We start from the raw sequence: 22,579 nt of genomic DNA, 5'->3' as shown, positions 1-22,579 counted from the left end.
AGCATGTTTGTTTGGATGTTTTTTATTGGTTTGAAGTTCACATAGTTAACGTCAGTCATATGGTGACTCACTATGAAGCAACTTCTTACCAAAAACAGCCATAAGTAGAGCAAAATGAGGTTTTAGCTACAAATAAAGGTAGAACTGTAATTATAAAATAAGTTAAACTTTCATCAAAATATAATTATACGGGAAAGGAATCAAAATCAGCTTTTTAAAATAATAGAACTTTGTACAAACATGACAAACAAACCGGAGGAATATCAGACACAGGCCCTAGAGGAAAAAGTACAGTAAACCTGCATCAATGTGGAGGACTGACATTAGGAAATATACAGTCTGCTGGTGTTAATGAAATTATTACTTACATTACTGGTCTTGGAAAAATATACTGTGCAACAAATACCAAAAGTTCATTTGTATTTGAGTCTATTTCCGACAAACTACATTACATCACACGCATTAAGGAATGCAGACGAAGCTAAATGTGCCATATTTAGGAACTGTAAGACTTGTAAACCCACAGTGGGATAATTACTGACATAAAACAAGCCAACTGTGTGTCTAAATCTCAGCTTAACACTTATAAGGAAGTCGCTGAGAACAACGTTTGCCCGTTAAAGTCTGGAAGGGTTTTTGCCCACCAAGTTTGATCCCTTTTTACATAAAAACAACAACAAGTTTCAAATATATTCTCTGTAAAACGACAAGGTGCACAGTCGCTGTGGGGAGGTGATTTCCTGAGGTTTTCAGTGCAAATCTGCTCACAGAGGGAGGTACTGCTGGCTGGACAGTGGTCAGTTCTGAGGGGTGGAGTAGAAAGAGTGATGCTGATGATTCTGGTCTGGAGGGTTGCTAGGAGAACAGGAGGGGAGCCGTCTCTGATCCATACCAGCTGGAAAGAAGAAGAGATGATCGATGAGCCTGCTGAGCTGAGCTATAGTTCAGAGGGCTGAACCTCAAAGCTCGACACAACTTAAAACCTGAGATAACAGGTGTCACAGCAGTGACTCAGCTTCCTCTGTTAACTCAGGTTTACTGCTACAGACTGATAGAGGATGTTCACCACATCATGTGACTCTTGAGTCAACGGGTTGTTTTATTGTAGACCTACAAGGAATGTAAAAATTTATGACGGTAAAAAGTTCTGCTACTGCAAATGACGCAGGACAGGAATGATGGCTGTAAACTGTTAATCGTATGTTAATATATTTACTGTACCGATCAATGCAGCTGCTGAACTCTAACTGACAGCTGTGAAATCAAAATCACAGCGCCTGAATACTTGTCGGGTTCTCATGGCAACACAATGCACACAGTGTAAAATACTTTAACTGCATGGCTTCATTTAGTGGTTTTAGTAACATACAGCTCAACAGGTTTACTGATAAAACACATTATCACAGCTGAGAATCTGTATCACTCATACAGAATCATTAAGAAACGTTTTGGTTAATGGGAGAATCTTCTTAGAACCGATTTAAATCCTAAACTCTGAGCACAACCCCCTGCGGATGAGGTTAGCTAAACAGCATCAATTACCATGGTGATCTAGCAGGTTAAAAGAGAGCCACCTTTATGATACTGAAAACTCTGACTTTGGATTCAACATAGCTGCTAACCCACTAATCTGGCTTCATAGTACCACCCTCTGCACGACAACAGAACAAAACGCAGCCGCTGTAAACGTAAAAGCCTATGAACTGTGAATCTGAACTCTTTGGGTTTTCTGAAGTGACTGGTCAACTCATCTCTACCTGGCAGCTATTTGTAAAGGTGGTACCTTGAGTGTGGATTTGAGTTGCGAGCCCATGGAACAGGTGCGTCCTCATCGCTGGCTTGAGGATCATCAAAGAAATACGGACGCGGTAGGACCCTGTTGTTGATGGCCAAGCTGCTGCTCTGTGAGAATGAGACACGGCACCAGTTAGCATGATGTTTGCTGCTTGGTTAGAAAACACCTTCGCTGCTCAGATGCTCTAATTACCTCCTGAGCAGGCCGGCGGACTCTGAAGATGAGGATGAGCAGGCTGGTTGGGAGCAGCTCCCAGATGAAGAGGATGGCTCCAAAGACCAGGTAGCCTCTGTCGCCTAGTTCATTGTGTAAATCAGCCTAAAAGTAAGCAAACAAAACAAACACAGGTAGGGTTAATATTTGTAATGCAGGTCTTTTTTCTCTTTATCGTGATCAAGCATCAGGACCTGCATGTTTTGAGAGCTGAAGCTACAAGTAGCCATCCCTGGCAGTTTGACCAAGCGCTAACACTGAGCTACATTTCCTAAAGCCTTGATATACTCCAGCTGCAGGCATCACGGATATGTAGTTATGATTATTAAACTACTTTCTAGTCAAATAAAGGACTCCATTCCATACATCCACAGTAGATCAGCATCTACAGTTGTGAGCATGTATACACTTGCAAAGTCTATGATGAAATGCGTCTTTGGCACCAAAAATGCATTTTGGTTCCTTCATAGATTATCATGGGTCTTCTTAAAGTATGACAAAATCTGCTGGGTCACAATCTACATACAGCAGTGCTCATATCTGGTTAAAAGTCCCTTGGTTATTTTCTGCTCAGTTAAGTGCTTTTGGAAGCTCTTCCACAAGCTTCTGGTTGTATTTTTGACAGAACTGTTTCAACTAAATTTGTTTGCTTTCTGTCACAGACTTGTCTTTTTCATCATAGTCCACAGGTTCCTGATGGGGTTTAAGTCAGACTTTGGGAAGACCAGTCCAAAACCCTAATTCTAACCTGATTCAGCCATTTCTTTACCATTTTTGATGTCTGTACCCCAACATTCTGGATGATGATTAAGTTAGGTTTTCCTGAAGAATGTCTCTTCATTATTATATTTATTTTGTGTACAGCACCAGCTGTGGACACCTCTGAACATGTAGTCGTTGTTATATTACATAGTATTTTCTAGTCCATGAAAGCAGTAGTTCAGCCGCTAGATGCAGTAGGAGTCTGGTCTGCTTGGACATAGTTGACATAGTTGTCCAAGCAGACTAGACAGCATGTTTAGACAACTATGTGTACATTGTGTCCACATGGGAGTATGATCAAGGATTAAGGCTGGCTTCGACACTGAATGATTACCTGGTCGGAGACGTTGTACCAGTCAAAGTTGAAGGACTCCACCCGATGGCTCTCGGACAGAAAGAGGACTGTCAGGTTGTAGCAGACTCGACTGGCAAATAATAAGATCACTGCTGCTCCCAGCGCTGCTGTACGACACACTGTGGTCCCCTGGTAAGTTAAAAACGACACTGTAAGCCTAGAGTCCAATCACAAATACAGTAGTGCTTACAGGGATACTCCAGTGATTTGTATTGACCTTCAATTATACAGGGTTACTCACAAGACATGCAGTAGTAAAAGAAGTACCTAAAGAAATACAGCAGCAGCAAACCGACGTATCACAACTTTGCTGAATCCTGCAGTTCCCATAATGCAACTCAAAATTAACTTGTATTAGACCCATTCAAGTCTGTCAAACTTTACACTCTGAGATAACCTTGATAGTGTCACAGACCTGACAAAGCTCCTACAGAGCCACAGAAGACACGACACACCTGTTTTTACAGGCTGTACTGTAAGGACTAATTAACTCCTTTAACTTGTGGTACAGCTAGATTTTCATTATTTTGCCACAACACTTTGCTGCACACCTTGCTGACCAGGTAGGCACTGGTGGAGTGTGAGTGTCGTGTCAGGAGCAGCAGCACGACAGCCAGCAGCACGGCATCCAGGATGAAGAGCAAGTCATTGACTAGCACTCGAACCAGGACTAGATTCCAGGTTCGGTCTCCTGCCTCTCCTCTGCTGCCTCGGTCCCCGAGAGCTGCACACACAATGTTGACGGTGAGGAAGATGGCGCTAAAAGCACCGTACATAAACCGTGCGATCCACCTGAACAGGACACAGAGCAAGTGATGAATGGATTAGTAGTAGTAGTATATGAAATATGAGAGGTTTTCACTGGAGTGCGAAACTTACTGTCGTTTATTCAGTTCTGAGCTGTACGCTTCTCTTGCTTTGAGTAATACCTGCGGAACAAGACAGAAATAAGTCATTCATTACAGCTGGTGTATCTTAGCTTTTAGAGAGTGCCCCCTTTCCCATCTTGCCCAGCCTTACCTGAGTAAAATACAAGTTAATAAGGCTGAGAGTAAAAAACTGCAGACACACAGGGAAGCAGTAGAGCAGCCAGAAGACTGCAACAGGAAGGTGGTTGGCTTCCAGAGCGTTATGGAAGTAAAAAGAGAAGAGTGTGGTGCGAAGGCCAGCCCACAGCAGGCAGAGAAAGAGAAAGACACTCTGGTAGCTCCATCGCTTGTGTCTGTAGAGGTAGAGAAGCCACAGCTGGCCGTAAACCACCAGGAAGAGGCCTGCGTACAGAGTGGTGTAGAGGATAGTGAAGCCGAGCTGCACCGATGGGGCAACGGCCGGACGCAGGGGGATCGGTGGAGGCAGAGTGGAGGAGTTGGGAGCCGTGACCGGAGCTTCCATTGGCGTACTGACAGGTTTAACTAAATGTCATCATTACAGAGGAACTGCTGAACCTTATTCTCTCCACGTGGGGCGTTTACAGAGGAGACCTGAGGGCGGAAACAGATTCACAAGAGGTCAGCAGGTCATGAACAGATGATAACAGAACAGACATTTTGTCTTTATAACACTCATATGATCAGATGATATATTCTGAGACTACGTAATACTTTTGTTTGTCCAAATTTTGCATCAATATGATACCTTAAATTGTCAGATGTGCTAATGTGAATCATGTGCAGTACCAGTCAAATCTATGGACTTATCTATTCATTCACATAACTTATCCATATTATTCATAATTTTCACACAAATATTGTTAAATTACCAGTAACCAGCAGTGTCAAAATGTTCCTAAATACATTTTTTCCAGTACTGTACTTAAGCACAAACTTAACTGGCAACTTCATCATTTATCTACTTAAGTAAAACATTTAATAACCCATGAGGATTAGCTGGAAAATCTATTATGCTAAAGCTCTAACAGGACTGTTTTTAGTGAGAAGAAGCTTCAGTATTCACCAAAGAGATTTTTCTTGATGCAGTTTCAGTGATTGTGGAGGCTGTCCTACTTAGTCTAGTTAAACATAACATTTAGCACAAAGATGAGTCAATCAGCCAGACAGCTACAGCTTTCTGTGATGTTCAGAGCAGCCTTTTGTTATTGTAATTCTCTGTAGAGGGTGGGAGACATTGTCCATGATGAAAAGAGAGTTTTGACAAGATCCTCCACTTCACTACTGTATGTATGATTGAACTGATTGTAGGTTGAATGCTAATCACAAGACTGGATATAAAAGCATTAAGCACACGTATCCTCTTTCAGTTGATCAAATACATACATAACATACATATTTAAAGCTTCGATAATTTGATATATGTTTGACTTTATGATACTGTAAAGGCGCGTATGCTCCTGAGTATATTTCAGTGACCTTTGAAGCTCAGTACATCGCAGATCTTTAGGTTACTTTGGAATATAAACAACCGGTTGAGTTTAACTACAGCTAAGCTAGCGTTGTAAACGAACGACAATATTCAGTACTTCTGCACTCGCCTGTCAGTTGTACTTTACTTTCTCATAAAATTAATTAAGAATTTAAGTTGTCAGTGGTAATTAAAGGACAATTACAGACCTTATTTGACGAGACGATGAACCTCCTGAATCTGCAGCCGACGATAATACAAATCCCTCACTTCCGCGTTGTGTCAGTGCGTAACGTCTGGTGGGCGGAGCCAACGTTCGTACTCCAACGGGCCAATCAGGACCGACGGGAAATCGCGGTTTCTTCAATTTGTTGTTTGTGTTGTTTGGCGCATTCAAATCAGATTAAACGCGCAGGTTGTTTACAGGCACCGAGAGCGGCCTTTCAATTCCTCCGGTAGCTGTTTAAAGCCAGTATAGCTCAGTGTTAGGCGATTACCGACACAGCGGGCTCACGTTAGAACCGCACACAAACTGCTGTTTACGCTCTGCTCCGTCCGCTAAAGCCTCGTGCCACGAAATTGCCGCATAATTAAAGATGCCGATGATACTGCGGTCACGGAGGACCATCCGCATGACTCAGGCCCCGGAGATAGAGTTACCGGAGCCGGACACGGCAAGAAGGTCGACCCTCCTGCAACCGAGACTTACGTACGAGGTGGGTATTTTTATTACTCAGTCTTTCCGCCTCCTCTTCCTCCGCTGCTCACAACTTCATAGCAGCCACGTAGCTCGCTCGTAGCGACATTAGCAGGCTAACCCCCGAGAAATAGACTCCAGGAGGGACATAAAAGGGACTATACTGCCTCCAACTGCCTCATATTTACTGTCGCAACCTTTTCAACTTACTCAGTGTTTGCTTAAGTTAACCATTTAACATATATTAACTGTTAGGAGCTAGCCAAAAAAACTGCACGGTGAGCGTGAACACCTAGTCCAACACAAAGCTAATTAACCGTACCGAGCAACGCAGGGCATCATGGTGAGTTTTATTACTTTCTGATGCAGCTTTTATATATATATATGTGTGTGTGTGTGTGTGTGTGTGTGTATATTTTATATATATAACTTTTTATACACACTTTTGTTTTATTTCGGTTCTGTCATTGCCAGTACTAAGTAACAACCCATACAAAGGTGTATAGGCCAGTCTTTATGTGATGCATATAGTAACCTGATGCTTTACAAATATGCAGTTTCGTTGTTAGTAACTGAGCTGTAAATGTTGTGCTTCCTGACAGGAGACAGATGAGTCAGACTCTGAGTCTGTCCACAGCGAAGAGGTGATGGAGACACTTGAAAGTCCCACCGCAGAGATGGAGGAGGAGGCTGCTGATGAGGCACATCTAACGGTAAAGTCACCTTCCAGTTATCCAGTAAATACTCCTGTAGGTGTCCTGGTTTGTCCTGGAGAGGCAGGAAAAGGAGATCTACCAGGAGGCTTGGGTGTGGTGCAGCCTTGTGTTGAGAGAAATAAGGCACTGCGACTGTGCAGCAGCAGCAGCATGCAACCATCATCAGGAAATATTGGCAGGCTACTGCGGAAGTGTCTTAATGTCTTTTACTTTGTTTACAGAGACTCAGGGTGATTCAAATATTAAACCTGTGAGCCCAAACAATACTAATTCTATCTGAGAACAAAGTCAAAATCAATATTTGTGGGTTCAGTGTATTAATATCTAATTTTCTCTTAACCATGTTTTTTCAAAATTAATAAACTAAATTTGTATTTTGTATACAATAATCATATAGGGAATTAACTTTTATATTTACATAAAGTTAAAGTTTGAATCATAGATAATGTTGTTTACTCTTATTCTTAATATTGAATAAATTCAGGTACATGTGTATTTTATACATAATATTCATGTTAGTCAAGTGAACTTATAATTTATATATAATATAATATTGTATGCCATAAACTTTATATTTCAATTAAGTTTTTTGAATATTGTTGTAAGCTTTTATTCTTAATATTTAAATTATTTAGATCAAAACTTTTTGTTTTTCAAAAAGGTTTCAGACTGCATGACCTCAGATCTGCTTCAAATTGTCAACATGTCTCTTCTCTCAGGTGTCTTCCTCCAGGCCATGAAAACAGCAGTAATTAAACCACTCCTGAAGAAGAACAATTTCGATACATCAGAAATGAACAACTATAGGCTGATATCAAACCTCTCTTTTTTAAGTAAAATTATTGAAGGAGTTGTTTTTCAATAATTGAACAACTGTCTAAAGATAAATGACTGCTTTGATGTCTTCCAGTCAGGATTCTGATCACATCACAGCACAGAGACCACTCTTGTCAAGGTCCTCAGTGACATTCATTTAAACACAGACAGTGGCAAAACTTCAGTTTTGGTGCTACTTGATCTCAGTGCTGCATTTGACATGGTTGACCACAGGATACTACTGGACAAACGTGAAAACTGGGTGGGACTCTCTGGTGCAGTTCTAAATTGGCTTAAGTCCTTTTTAAATAACTGGGACTATTTTGTGTCTATAGGTAATTACACATCTGAGCGGATGAAAATGGTATGTGGAGTACCTCAGGGATCCATTCTGGGGCCTCTGCTATTCAACATCTACATGTTCCCCTTGGGTCAGATAATAGAAAATAACCAAATAAATTACCATAGCTATGCAGATAACACACAAATTTACATCGCCATAACACCAGGGGATTATAGTCCCATACAAACACTGAGTAGATGCATCGAACAAGTCAGTGAGTGGATGTGCCAAAATTGTCTTCAGTTAAACAAAGAAAAAACTGAAATACTTGTTTTTGGAGCCAAGAAAGAAAGGATAAAGGTTACTGCTCAGCTCCAGTCTCTTACAATGAAATGTACAAACCAAGCCAGAAACCTTGGTGTAGTCATTGACTCAGACCTCAATTTCAGCAGCCACATCAAGACAATCACAAAATTGGCCAAATATCACCTTAAGAATATATCAAGGATTAAAGGACTAATGTCTCAGCAGGATTAAGAAAAACTGGCCCATGCATTTATCTTTAGCAGACTAGACTACTGTAGCGGTGTCTTTAGAGGACTCCCTAAAAAGCCCTTCAGACAACTGCAGCTCAGACAGAATGCTGCTGCTCGAGTCCTAGCAAGGACCAAAAAAGTAGATCACATCACTCCAGTTGTTAGATCTCTACACTGGCTTCCAGAGAATAGATTTTAAAATCCTGCTGATGTTTTATAAAGCACTAAATGGTTTAGGCCCAAAATAGATAGCTGATCTGCTGTCACTTTATGAACCGTCTCGACCTCTGAGGTCATCAGGTACTGATCTGCTTTCAGTCCCTAGAGTTAGAATTAAACATGGTGAAGCAGCGTTTGCTTATTATGCTTCACATATCTGGAGCAAACTCCCTGAAGGTTGTAGGTTTGCTCCAACTCTCACTTCTTTTAAAAACAGCTCAAGACTTTTCTGTTTGCCACTGCTTTCCTATTATAGCTTATTTTAAATTGTTTTAAATTCAAAGTTTAATTTTATTTTTGCGTATATTTCTAATTTTCCTATTTTTTTCTATGTTTCATTATATTTAGCATTTTAATTGTGCTTTTTCTGCTTGTCTGAATTTTTCCAATGTTTTTAATGTTTTAATGTAAAGCACATTGAGTTGCCTTTGTGTATGAAATGTGCTATACAAATACAGCTGCCTTGCCTTGCCTTATTTAGATAAATTTGTGCTTTATATGTAATATTGTAAGGTCTTAGCCTTGCATTTAGATTAGGTAAATTTATATTATATATCACATTATAAGGTCTCAATGTTGCTATTTATTTTAGTCAGGTAGATTGTATTTTATATATAGTGTTGTAGGGTCCATCCATCCATCCATTATCTATACATCGCTTAATCCTCATTAGGGTCGCGGGGGGGGGGCTGGAATCTATCCCAGCTGACTCAGGTGAAGGCAGGGGACACCCTGGACAGGTCGCCAGTCTGTCGCAGGGCTACATATATAGACAAACAAGCACTCTCACATTCACACCTACGGGCAATTTAGAATGATCAATTAACCTCAGCATATTTTTGGACTGTGGGAGGAAGCCGGAGTACCCAGAGAAAACCCACGCATGCACAGGAGAACATGCAAACTCCATGCAGAAAGATCCCGGGAAAGCCGGGATGCGAACCAGCGATCTTCTCGCTGCAAGGCGAAAGTGCTAACCACTACATCACTGTGCAGCCCTGTTGTAGGGTCTGAACTTTTATATTTAGGTTATATAATATTCCTTCCACAGTCCAAAAACATGCTGGGGTTAATTGGTGATTCTAAATCTCTGTTCCTCCGTGACCCAACAGAGGATTAAATGGTGTATAGATAATGAATGGATGGATGGATGGATATTTGTAGAGTCCTAATTTTAATAATTGATTTAATTTGGTCAATTTGTGTTTTGTTTAAAATTGTGTAGGGTCTTAACCTTTGTATTTAACCTTTTTATTTAATTTTTTATTATATATTAGATTGTAGGGTCCAAATTTTAACATTTAAATGAGTGAGGCAAATTTGTATTTTATTTATAATATTGGGGGATTTAATCTATTCATTTAAATAAAGTAAATCTGTATTTTACATAACATTGTGGGGTCTTAACCACAATAATTAATTGAGTCAGGTAAATTTGTATTTTTATTGATAATATTTTTCGGTCTCAGTGCTAATATTTGAATAATGCAGGTCAACTTATATAATAACAAAATGTTGGTTCTTATGTATAATATTTAAGCTTGTCTAGTACATTTGTAATGTCAATCTTATTTCTCTTTTGGAAAACATTTTGACTCAAAGCCTCTTGTTTCAGATGTGCAGTATAAATCATGGTGACTTGACATACTATTTGTTTTTATCATGACAAAGCAAAGAATCCATTGAAGAATCTGAAAGTCAGTTTCAAAACAGCAGACATAACAAGCAAGCCAGTTCATTTATAAAGCACTTCATCATACACAGATGTTAATAGAAGTGCTTTCCATGCAGATTTTAAAAAAAAAACTAAATTAAATAATATATAACATGTAATCGATATTTAGATGATAATTGAAAAAATAACAGTACAGACTTGTATTAACTCCATTTCTTGTAAAGAATAAGTACATATTCTTACAACATATACATATAAATCTTGATTTTAAAAGCTGTTAGACATAGAAATATGTATCCTACAGACATAACAATGCAGCTCATGAAATGTTTTTCATTTCCTTTTTAAATTTTAATTTTTTTGCAGTTACAGAATGACCCACTTATGGGTGAAAGGGGTTTTAAAACTAAATTTTGAGGGATCATGACCAAAAAGTTTGCTGATGTGCATTTTTTAGAAATACAATACTGACTATTCTCTAATGATTGGATTTTTTTTTTAAAAATGTTGAAATTTAGCTAGAAGAAAACCAAGCATATTTTAAAGCATAAAAACAAGCAGGAAATAAAACCTCCAGATGAAAAGGGGAAAAGAATTGCAGGTTAAAATTGCAGACAGACACACTCCTTCAATCACAAACAGTATATAGTAAATTAAACACTTTCTTGGTGTTCTTGTGGCAGTTACATGACAAGATTCATTGTTTGTTGGAGTACAACAAAACTTACTGCACCATGAGCATTTACATTTAGGTCATTGACCACGCCCTGCTGGAACACTGAGCCTCAGATGTCACGGAATCCTAGTGTATTTATGAAAATTACCTTTTAATCTGGAAACTTTGTTCAGGTCAGACTTCCATTCAGAATGTGAAGTTATATGATGCTGTAACCACGGTAACATTCATGTCAAGTTTGTAAACAAATATTGACAGTCCACAATATTGACTGTTGATGTCTGTACAAGTCTGTGCTGAGGTGTGTCAGTCAGTAAAGCTGATTTGAATAGGTGTGGCTTTTCTAGTCTGCTGTGCTACAGAATCCACAAGGTAATACACAGTATTACAGTTCTGTTGTTAACTAGTGTCGAGACAAAGAGCAAAAACACTTCAAGATATTAAGTTTGGGGGAATTTGTAGCTTTAACTGCTAGCTTGTGAGCAAATGAGTGTGTTGCTACGATGCTATTCAGAGTCGCTGGTTAAATCAGGTGTGCAAATGCTGAGAGTAGTGCTGTATAGACTAATTATACACAGCTGATGTGCATGTTTTGTCTTCCCCAGGAGCTGAAGTATTGTAGTGTTGTGTTGGACCGTCTCCAGGCTGACGACAAGTCTGTTGGAAAAGAACTTGAGGAGAAAGAAGACATGAACCGTAAAGGTGAGAAACGTGTCTCCAGAATCCCTACTTTCCATAAACGACCCTTCGGCACAAACACGGAGGTTCCTGGTCCCAAAAAAGATGCTCCCGTCCATGTTGCTCAACCTTCTGAGAAACCTGGAAGTGTGGAAGCTTCACAGTCCAAACCGCCCGAGGCCAGAGAAACAGCTCTTCCTCTGCCGTCAGTCCGTGTCCCCAAAATCGGCCTTGAAGCTCCTCCTGTGTTGAGCAGTGCAGAAAAAGCAGCTTCAACAGCTCCAAGTTCCATACCTACAGCACCCAAGAGCTGGAGTTTGTCTGAGTCAGTTCCTTACCCTCTCATAACAGCAAGCCCCAGGCCTGCCCTCAGAGCACAGCAAGGCTCAGAGCAAGAGGAGCACGAAATCTTACAAACTGAAGCTGATATAATACCAGATGAGCCTGTAAGTCACCTTCCACACGAGGGCTCCCTCAGCCAGAGGCCGCGTGAAGACAAAACAGAGAAGTTTGATGTTGAAGATGAAGGCAAGATTACCCTCCCTGCCTCTGACGAGTCTGCAGAGAAAACAGCTGAGGTCTGTGAAGTGGATGCTATTATGGATGAAGAACCACCGTGGGAGACAGAACCGATGACTGCAGCCGCATTAAAGGACAGTGGATCTTCCTCAGATGCTGAATCTGTGGATAAGGATTTGGCAGGTGAAAAACCTGAGAGTCATGATTCAGGTGATGTGAAGAAGCATCAAGAACCACTGATAATCCACTCAGAGGTTCCAAGTCTTGCAGAGAAAAGAGCAGATACTGATGAATCCAGTTCTCCTGGAGCATCAGACAAGCCTGCTGAAGCGACATCAAGCAAGTCGACTAAGGTGAGTTATGTTGCTTTTTGTGGCTGGTAGTTTCCACCGATATTAGTCACATTGTTGTTTTGGTGGCCTCAGCCAAGTCAGTGATAGTTAAAGGAATTCTCCACACCCTGCAGTAATAACTTTGGAATGCATCACTGTCCTCTGCTGTGTTTTGAGTTATGAGCATGATGCAGTTCATGTGTGTCTATAAAGTTAAAATTCCACCTGTCTTGTTTAACAGAGGTCAGAATGTTCCAGTTTTGCCCTCTTCTGCCTCCTGCCCACCACCTTGCTGCTTCTTGGAGGATTTGGTCAGCACGTTTGGCACTATGGGCTTCCCATGTCTATGGCTCAGCTCATGGCTCAGCTGGAGCTGAACTGGCTGGAGGGCTTTGGTTTAATTCCAGAGCCATGTAGCACTGACTGTCGGTAAGTAATATCAACTAAATGTCCATCTTTCTCACTCATTTTGTTCTTTGAGGCAATTACTAATTAAAAAAAAAAAAGATTTTGTGATATTCAGATAATCAGGGCTCATAACAAAAATATTCTGGAGACATAATTTACAGCAAAAAATCAACTCCATCTGTACAATCTAATGTGCAAGATATTCCTGAACCTGACTTGCTGAGTTGCAACTTGACTTTTCCTCTCTGTTGTTCAGAGTGCAGCTGGTGGAAAGCATTCCTGCCGGCCTCTATGAGTCCTCTCCTTTATCAGGATGGAGCATCGCAAACAGCTGGCTGCATCTGCTGAACGAGGCCAACAGCTCAGTCCACATCGCTGCTTTCTACTTCACACTGCGGGACAGCGATCTGCAGTTGGATGAATCCTCCGACTCTGAGGTCAGTTCAGCAGCATGCTCAGGTCTCATGATGGAGCACATTGAGTTATTAATGCAGCCTCTGATTTGTCTGGTTTTGTTCCTGCTTGTTTTGCAGGGAAGAAAAGTCTTTGAAAAACTTAAGGAACTTGAATCCAAAGGTATAAATCTCCAGATTGCTGTCAACGCCCCCCAGACCTCTACGCAAGACACTGCAGAACTGGCTGCAACAGGTGAGGAGATCATTCTGTTGCACAGTTTTGTATTTCAAGAACAGGTTAGTTAGTCTAGGTTAATCTCCCATGTTGTGTTCTGCAGGTGCTGAGGTCAGAGAGGTGGACCTGAAGGCTGTAACTGGAGGAATCATCCACACCAAGCTGTGGGTGGTCGACCAGAAGCACTTCTACCTGGGTAGTGCCAACATGGACTGGCGCTCTCTAAGTGAGGTATGGCAATGGAGAAAAAATGATCCCCCTCGAGTCTCTGTTTTTAGCCAAGTTGGCATATTGTCTAGCAGTCGTCACACCATATTTGTAATTGGAAGGAAGAGATGCATCACTCTTAGTCAAAGTACATCATTGTCCAGTAAAAGTCAGAGCTGATGTCATTCAGTTAATAGCATTAGCTTTACTCCTTGGTAAAAGGTCTTTTCTACAGTCAAAAAGAGTTTGAAGATAAATGAAACTGACAGTGGTACGGTGAGGCAGCAGTTTTTCTTTTTAAGGAGGGCTGTACAGTTGATTGTATAATAGACTTGATTAACTGTGACTGCATAGACTGGAATTCAAGAATTTCTTTTTTTTTTTCAAGAGTTGCCTTCAGGATTAATAAACTTTTATCTATTATTTATTTCTTAAACTTTGCATTTTCTTAGTGCCCACAGTAATTTATGTATATCATGGCAATCTTGAGTTTCCAGTGACTCATACAGCTCTTAATTTTCTATGATGGAATGATTGAAGCACATGCACCTTTATCTCATTAAACAGTCATTCATTTTGTCTCTTTTATAGATTCATTATAGCTCTTCTTGAGATATGACAAGATCAGGCTTGGAAAGAAAAACAAAACAAAGAAACAGCAACAAATGCACTGATTCACAAATCATTTCAATCTATATTTAACTGAACATGGTACCAAGACAACATATCAAATGTAGAAACTGAAAACTTGGGACAGGTACGTGTTTACGGCTATGTTGCATCTCCTATCTTTTACTAACTGAACGTGTTAGTAAATGAGGGCAACAGGTGCTGCAATTTTGAAAGGGAAATGTTTTCCCTTTCATACTTAATATATGACTTTAAGTTCTAATGTTCATCATGTGCTTTGTTTTATTTTTATTTCATAATGCAGCAAATGCTTTCAATGTGTGACAGGTCTGGTCTGGACTTTATGAAACTTCAAACTCCCAACAAGTATATATACAATACCATTCAAAAGTTTGGGGTCATTTAGAAATGTTCTTATTTTTGAAAGAAAAGCAGTTTTTGTCAATGAAGATAACATTAAATGAATCAGAAATCCAGTCTAGACATTGTTAATGTGGTAAATGACTATTCTAGCTGGAAATGGCTGATTTTTAATGGAATATCTCCATAGGTGTACAGAGGAACATTTCCAGCAACCATCACTCCTGTGTTCTAATGCTACATTGTGTTAGTTAATGGTGTTGAAAGGCTCATTGATGATTAGAAAACCCTTGTGCAGTTATGTTAGAACATGAATAAAAGTGTGAGTTTTTATGGAAAACATGAAGTTGTTCTGGGTGACCCCAAACTTTTGAACGGTAGTGTATATATATTTTAAAAGAATAGAAGTTTCTCATTTTAAACATTTGATTGTTGTCTTAGTTCTGTTTTCTATTAAATATATTGTTTAAATCATTTTCCAATCATTCAGTTCTGTTGTTTGTTGTATGCCAATTTTGTTTCTGTCATTTTTGAATGTTTGCAGTCAGACAAATCTTAAAAAGGTGAATAACTAGACATGATCTAGTTTCTTGATCTTTATTATGAGTTAAATCCTAAGGATCATTTTCAGATCACATGGTTTCCAGGTTTTTTTCATTAATAAAGATAGACTCGTTAAATCTTCTTAGAACGCATCTACGATGATTAAACAAAGTCTTCCTGTGATTGTGGTTCTATCAGAATGAGTGTGTTTTGTTGAACCCAGGTGAAGGAGGTGGGTCTGCTAGTGCAGAACTGCAGCTGCTTGGCTCAGGATGTCCATCGGATCTTTGGTGTTTACTGGAGTGTGGGCGGTTTGAACAACGGTTCTCTACCACCGTACTGGCCTGCTCGACTCACTGCTCTGTCCAGTGCTGAAAATCCTTTACATCTGAAGTTCAATGGAGTCCCTGCTCAGGTCTACCTGTCTGTAAGTTCAACATGACTCAGCGACCTGCGTTTAGGAGGAATGATTTCAAATGGACTTTAATACTGAGATTGTTTTATTGCACTGACATGAAACAGCATATAGACCATTATATGATGTGACTTTGGATTGGATTTTTACTTATTTTCACCAGTACACACTAAAGAATATCAGATATCTCTTGTAATGGAATTAACATTGTTATACACAGTCATAAACAACAATGCTTTTCAGATATACACATTCACTAAACATAGTAATCAATCAAGTTTATTTATACAGCACGTTTAAAAATAAAAAGTAATCCGTTTGTAAAAGAGAATAAAGACGTATAAAGTATTAAAACAGAACAAGAACTTAAAAGATCAAAGTTCATCCATCCATCCATTATCTATGCACTGCTTAATCCTCATTAGGGTCATGGGGGGGGCTGGAGTCTATCCCAGCTGACTCAGGTGAAGGCAGGGGACACCCTAGACAGGTCACCAGTCTATCACAGGGCTACTTACAGAGACAAACAATCACACTCACATTCACACCTACAGACAATTTAGAATGATCAATTAACCTCAGCATGTTTTTGGACTGTGGGAGGAAGCTGGAGTTATAAGATTGACGTGTAAAATAAAATAAATATAAAATACTAAAAATTAGGATAATTAAGAAATACCAAAAGAACTGAAAACATGTACGTCCTGAAGTTTTTCCTAAATATGTCAGTGGAGGAGGAGTTTATTATTGTGAGGAGAAGGTTATTCCAAAGCTTTGGAGCAGCTACAGCAAAGGCTCAACCTCTGCTGCTTTAATTATACATAAAACACACCATATGTAGCATTGTCAAACTATAAACATTCAGACTGACAGGTGTTACATGCCTCTTAATGTTCATTTTGGGCCGACACTGATATGAAGTTTTTAAGTCTGTGTCGGCTGATACAGATTATAATGCCTTACATCCTGAAATGCCCAATATCAACCTGATTTACAGGGATGTGTTACATTCATTCCTGACAGTAAGTATGTTGGAATAACTGTAATTATGGTTTTAAAAATTACATTTTGAAAGAGTTTAGTTATCCCTCTTCAGTTCACTTTCCTTAGATAGCAGGTGATAAACATTTGTAAGAGCACTGATGACATTGTAGACTAGATGAGTACAGCTCATGGTCCAGTGAGCCTCTGTTGTGTTTCTGTTTTGCAGAGTGCCCCTCCACAAATCTCAGCCCGAGGCCGCTCTGATGATCTTTCCACGATCTTATCCATCATCAGTGATGCCCAGAAGTTCATTTACATCTCTGTCATGGACTACCTTCCTCTGTCTCAGTTCACACAGCCAATCAGGTACGATCCACTCACAGAGATCCACCCATATTTACCAGGGATCAACTGATACGGGTTTTTCAGGGCCGATGCTGATTGTTGGTAACTAAGAAAGACCAATAACTGATATTTGGAACAGATATACATTAAATGTTATATGTTAAAAGCGTGCAGTAGCAGGGGGCCTGTCATTCATAACTAGGCTTCCTCATTATTCAGATTATTATAACTGAGTATGTAGCAGTAGAAGTGATGGTGTCAGAGGAAACTCTTCTGTTTACGGAGAGTTCAATATCAGTTTGTCTCCTGATGTTGTGGTTGCTGTGCTTGTCTGTTTTGTTCACTTTTACCCATTTTATGATGAATCCACTAAGCCTATATGTTAAAGCATTATTTGTTGTTGTTTTGTTGACACTGTTTCAGGGTATTCTGTGGCTGCCTTCTAAAGCAGCCATGTGCCTGATTTGTGGTGACAAATTGTGTTATTGTTTAGTTTTTTGGGTTGTGTCTCTGTTAGAGAGATGTTTCTTTCAGTCAGAGCTAATTGCTGAAGTAAATCTGACTTTCGACAGATTTTACAGTGTTCCAGTAGCATTAGCCACAGCCCTGACAGTTAGCCTCACAGTGATAGTCTGACCTGGTGTTGTCAGCAAAATAAGTTGGAGCTGCACTGATCCCAACAAATGAATTGTGGTATTTTCAGTGTAACAGTGAAACTGGAGATGCTTGTGGAAGATTGTGGTATCTGCTACATCGTCCTCAAAACACAGCTCTGATCTGCAAAAGCACTTATCTGTCCTCGTATCTACGGTAGCTTTTAGTGTTGATTGGGTGTTATTAATGACACGTCACTAATCAGATAGTGCTGTGTGTGTTTGGGAAATTGCTGAGACCACAGAGTAACTACAGACAGAGAAAGGTGGCTGCATCAGAGCTTAAATGACCAATTTATTTATTGATCATTGGTTAATAAAGATAACTTACAACTCAGAAAAATGCCAGATGTCAGCTTTCATAATCAGTCAGGCCAACAGTAATATTTACAGCAGCACAGTGAAAATAATGACGTGATGAGAGTGAGATACAAGTTATTGCACCACTGAAAAAAATACGGACTCATTAGAAATGCTTTTATTGGACTGACATTACTACTGACACAGCAGCTTGTCTAATTAGGATGAAGTACAGCTGCTGACTGGCCCCTTTTTAATTAAAATACTGGACACTCACCTGACTGGAAGAAGTCTGCTATGATGGGTTTAGACTCCTTAGTCATCTTCTTAGACATGTAACGAGGAAAAAGTATTGTTTTGTTGTTTTATAGCACACATACAGTCTTTGTTTCTTACTCTGTTTCTTCCCTGGCTGAGAGCTCAACTGACATTTTGATATTAACGCTGTCCATCTGTTTCCTGGAAAACAGTCTGAGTGTGTTGTGGTTTCCTGCTCTCAGGTTCTGGCCCACCATTGACTCAAACCTCCGAGCTGCAGCCTGCACCAGAGGAGTTGAGGTCAAACTGATGGTGAGCTGCTGGAAACACTCACCTGCTGCCATGTTCACCTTCCTGCAGTCCCTGCTGGTGCTCAGCAGGCCTCCTCTGAAGTGCAACATTGAAGTGGTACGTTTATGATTTTATTTCCTTAATGGCTAAAATGTAGCATCTTTAGAAGACTGATGATGTGATGTACGATGTTTGTTTCTCCACAGAAAATCTTCACGGTGCCTTCAACAGCAGAGCAGATGAAGATCCCTTTTGCACGAGTCAATCATGCCAAGTACATGGTGACAGACAGAGTGGTCTATATAGGTACGCTGCAAACACTTTCTACGTCATTCCAACTGCTTTGATCATTTAAACAATAATATTCACAGTGACCGGTGAAATAAATAAGTCTAGTTACTGTCATACTTTCTTGCTTTTACCAGTTACGATCAGTGTAAAGCAGTGCTAATTAACTAAACTGTTATTAACAACCTGGCCAGTTTTGAATGATAATGTCAAAGTATACACAATTATGAAAAAGTAAACAGTATTCTCTGCTCTGAAATGCTGGGGGTGGGTCTGCTAAAGGTGCTACGTGACTGATTGACAGCTCAAATGAAACATATCAATCAGGCAAGAGAGTTTGTTTTAGCCCAACCAAACAAATTCGATGTAAAAATCATAAACGTGCTGAAGATACTGGTTGTTTATATATTTTTGGCACTTTTGACACAAGTTACCTACAATAATAAACTAAGCTTAGAAGGTAGCTTACACTCACTGGTGGAAATGTACTGTGAGGGTCCCAATTCCATTCATTCATTCAACTTTTATTTAAACTACATTAAGGTATGAATGCATCATTTAGCATGTTGTAAAGTAAGAGAACAAAAGATGTTATCACACAAATAAACTCGGAAAACTATAAAAAAAAAATTGAAAGGCACAGTGATGAAAACATTAATTAGTGCATTTAGGTTTTGACAAGATTTCAGCCACATTTACCAGTCCCAGATTATCCATGAACCCACCAAAATCAGACCACCTCTTCCTCATTTCATCATTCTCAGGAGATTTAAATCAGGAGGCTGAGCTGTTCTGCAGATTCTCAGAACAGCTCAGCCTCCTGATGCATTTAGGCTATTACTGGTCAAAGATGGGTGAAACCACTGGTGGTCAAGCTGGAGAGTCACTGCTGCTGATTTGTTTTAGGTTTTATAAAGTTTAAAGTAACATCAGGAGGAGTCAAGTTTGGCTTCACAACATGGACTTTAGTATTTACTGGTCCTTTAGCTTTTTGTGGATTATTTTTCATACAATACGTATAATCAGTTTATACAGTAAAAAATCCTGCCAGTGTAGCAGGAACAATGCACATTAACTGTTCAGAATGTTCTCAAATTTCTATTTCACATTTTTTAAACCATAAGTTTAAAATGGGTTGAAATGTTCTTGCTGTAATGCAAGATAAGATTCCTTGGACTCTTAGTCTCCATCATGTCCACTGTGGGATGCTGCTGCTGTCTTTCCTCCAGCCCACTGCTTCCAGCTGCACATTTCCACCAGTCTACTCTGCATCACCCTCACCTCTTCTGTCCTTCTCAACCCTCAGCCAGCAGCAGATGGGTTCCCCCACATAATGAGCCGGGTTCTGCTCAAGGTTTCTTCCTGTTAAAAGGGAGTGTTTTCTTGCCACTGTCTCCTTAGGGCTGCTCTGGGGGTTCAGGTATATGGGTTCTGTAAAGTGTCTTGAGACAATTTGAATTGTAATTGGCGCTATATAAACAAAATTAAATTGAACTTAATGGTAGAGATTTTTAACGGTTATAAAGTAGTTCTGAGTTCCACCTCAACCAACTGCAGTAAAATCCAGTGACAGCAGTAGTTCCATTTAGATGACAGTATGGCAGGCTGTCTGGTGTTTTCACATCTAGTAGATATTCGTACTGACCATGTCCATAAATCTCACCAACAGGTATCATCGTTTCTCATGATTGTCCTGCAGTCTAACTGGTGAAACTGGTGTTTGTGTTTGCAGGAACGTCCAACTGGTCAGAGAACTACTTCACCAACACTGCTGGTGTGGGTTTGGTGGTGAACCAGACGGACTCTGTGGTGGAAAAAGGCCAGCAGACTCTGCAGAGGCAAGCAGAGGATCTGTTCCTCAGAGACTGGAGGTCCTCATACTCCAGCTGGCTTTCTGTGGACGATGTGGACGTCTGTCCTCTCAGCCCACACTGACGGTTTGTGGATCATTAAAGTGCTTTGCATCGCTGATGGGCTTCTTGCTTTCTCCTGCTACTTGAACTTATTCTTATCTAAATGGGATCAGCTCACTGTGACTGATCAGTTTATTTTATTGCTGTTCACCGGCTGTCTGCCTTTTTCTGTATATAATTGCATTTTTGAATTTGATTTTGAAACCTGTTATTTTTATACTCTTTGATGTTCTGACTCTTTTCTCACAAACTGAGCTGCAAGGCTTTGTACAATTTCTTTTATGCCTGGAGCATTTTGCATATCTGCCCTTAAAGTGTTGGTGCCAAGCTTTAACAGTCTCCTGCAGGAAATCAAACATTTCCAAAGAGGTGCAGACACCAGCGCCGTGTTATATTGATAAAGATAGATAAAGTTCTTTATTTCTCCCCACTCCAGGGGAAATTTACATTGTTACAGCAGCTTTATTTACAATATATACAAGGGTGGCAAAATTTTTTAACAGAAAAAATAAAAATAAAAATAAAGTTTAAAAGTGCAGAGATGTGCAGTGCAAGAATGTTTTATTTTTTTCTGTTAAAAAATTTTGCCACCCTTGTATATATTGTAAATAAAGCTGCTGTAACAATGTAAATTTCCCCTGGAGTGGGGAGAAATAAATAAAGAACTTTATCTATCTTATCTTATCTATATTGCAGTCTGTCATCCTGTAACGCTACAGAATGCATAACATACTTTTGAACTTGAAAACATCAAATCAATATATATATTCAAGTACTATCAGGGACCCTCAGGGGAGTCATAGGTGTCTTGGTGGCCTCCCTCACTCATCTTTTTCTTGCTTTGTCACTCAGTTTTTGAGGACGGCCTCCTGTGCCATGTTCCTTCCATTTCTAAATTATGGATTTAACTGTAATCCAAATGATATTCAGTGACTTGGTGATTTTCTTGTATCGAGCCCACTTTGGCCGGAAGTTGCAATTACAGAATAACAGCAAATGCTAAAGAGACATAAGGTCAAAAAGTAACTCTGCAACGTCAGTGTAGCTTCTATATTTATATACTATGTACTTATAGTTCACTTTTTATATTCTTAAGTGATACTTATAATAGCTTTGACTGGTGAAGAGCAGTTGCCGTACGCACCGTCTCTCTCATCTCAGTCGCTGAATCTTGTAACTCCTTTAGAAGAGTCATAGGTGTCTTGGTGGCCTCTTTTTCTTGCTCAGTCATTTACAGGATAACACCAAATACTAAAGTAATACGAGGTTTAAAAATGACTCGGTAATGTCAGTGTAGCTTATATGCTTACATACTTGTACTATTTTTATTTTATACCTGTAATAGACCTACACTTTAAGAACAGTTGCTGTATGCACAGTCTGTCTCATCTCAGCTGCTGAAGCTTGAACTATAAGTGTTCTCTAGGTATACAATGTGTAATTGTGACTCATGTGACCACAAATTTTCACAGACTGACTGTGGACTGTGACCTTCTTAAGTTACATTGGTGCAGTATGGCACAATTTATGTGCCAAGTCATTCATACAGAAGGTGAAGTTAGAAAGAGCTAAATAATGCTTATTTGGGTATACGCTGCATAAATGTGACTTACATTTGTCTATTTCAGATTTACTGATAGCAAATAAAATGCTATAAACCCCCTTTTGGCTGCCCTTTTGAAGCACTTTGTGACTACTCTATAAATAAAGATTAATATTATTAT

General features: G+C 39.6%; 2 protein-coding genes across 3 annotated transcripts; one reads left to right on the top strand and one right to left on the bottom strand.

Moving 5' to 3' along the window:
- Nucleotides 1-6: 6 nt before the first annotated feature.
- Nucleotides 7-5,837, bottom strand: gpr137 (G protein-coupled receptor 137). Its single transcript, XM_023265228.3, is given in 9 exon segments — nucleotides 7-860; nucleotides 862-895; nucleotides 1,784-1,902; nucleotides 1,988-2,113; nucleotides 3,105-3,254; nucleotides 3,677-3,917; nucleotides 4,005-4,054; nucleotides 4,146-4,606; nucleotides 5,693-5,837. Coding segments are annotated over 8 exon segments (1,155 nt in total). The 5' UTR covers nucleotides 4,518-4,606; nucleotides 5,693-5,837; the 3' UTR covers nucleotides 7-797.
- A 60-nt stretch (nucleotides 5,838-5,897) lies between these two features.
- On the top strand, nucleotides 5,898-21,307 carry pld7 (phospholipase D family, member 7). 2 transcript variants are annotated; one of them, XM_023265221.3, is made up of 12 exons: nucleotides 5,898-6,199; nucleotides 6,783-6,893; nucleotides 11,707-12,651; nucleotides 12,872-13,059; nucleotides 13,295-13,475; nucleotides 13,572-13,686; nucleotides 13,772-13,899; nucleotides 15,632-15,835; nucleotides 17,034-17,173; nucleotides 18,606-18,771; nucleotides 18,861-18,960; nucleotides 20,675-21,307. In XM_023265221.3, exons 1-12 carry the CDS (start codon nucleotides 6,080-6,082, stop codon nucleotides 20,875-20,877), a joined length of 2,601 nt encoding a protein of 866 aa, XP_023120989.2. In that variant the 5' UTR covers nucleotides 5,898-6,079; the 3' UTR covers nucleotides 20,878-21,307. The 2 variants fall into 2 exon arrangements, with proteins under 2 accessions (XP_023120989.2, XP_023120990.2); XM_023265222.3 differs by lacking the exon at nucleotides 5,898-6,199 and adding an exon at nucleotides 6,241-6,523.
- The last annotated feature ends 1,272 nt before the right edge of the window (nucleotides 21,308-22,579 follow it).

Source organism: Amphiprion ocellaris, chromosome 13, assembly GCF_022539595.1.
Source record: "Amphiprion ocellaris isolate individual 3 ecotype Okinawa chromosome 13, ASM2253959v1, whole genome shotgun sequence".
NCBI classification, from domain to species: domain Eukaryota; kingdom Metazoa; phylum Chordata; class Actinopteri; family Pomacentridae; genus Amphiprion; species Amphiprion ocellaris.
This window is presented reverse-complemented; position numbering and strand designations above follow the sequence as displayed.

What these genes read in the sequence shown, in the direction of transcription:
- pld7 (XM_023265221.3), top strand. Translation starts at nt 6,080, where the DNA reads ATGCCGATGATACTGCGGTCACGGAGGACCATCCGCATGACTCAGGCC. An exon ending in ACTGGCGCTCTCTAAGTGAG is followed by an intron (nt 13,900 to 15,631) that starts GTATGGCAATGG and finishes TGTTGAACCCAG; the next exon opens with GTGAAGGAGGTGGGTCTGCT. An exon ending in CAGTTCACACAGCCAATCAG is followed by an intron (nt 17,174 to 18,605) that starts GTACGATCCACT and finishes TCCTGCTCTCAG; the next exon opens with GTTCTGGCCCACCATTGACT.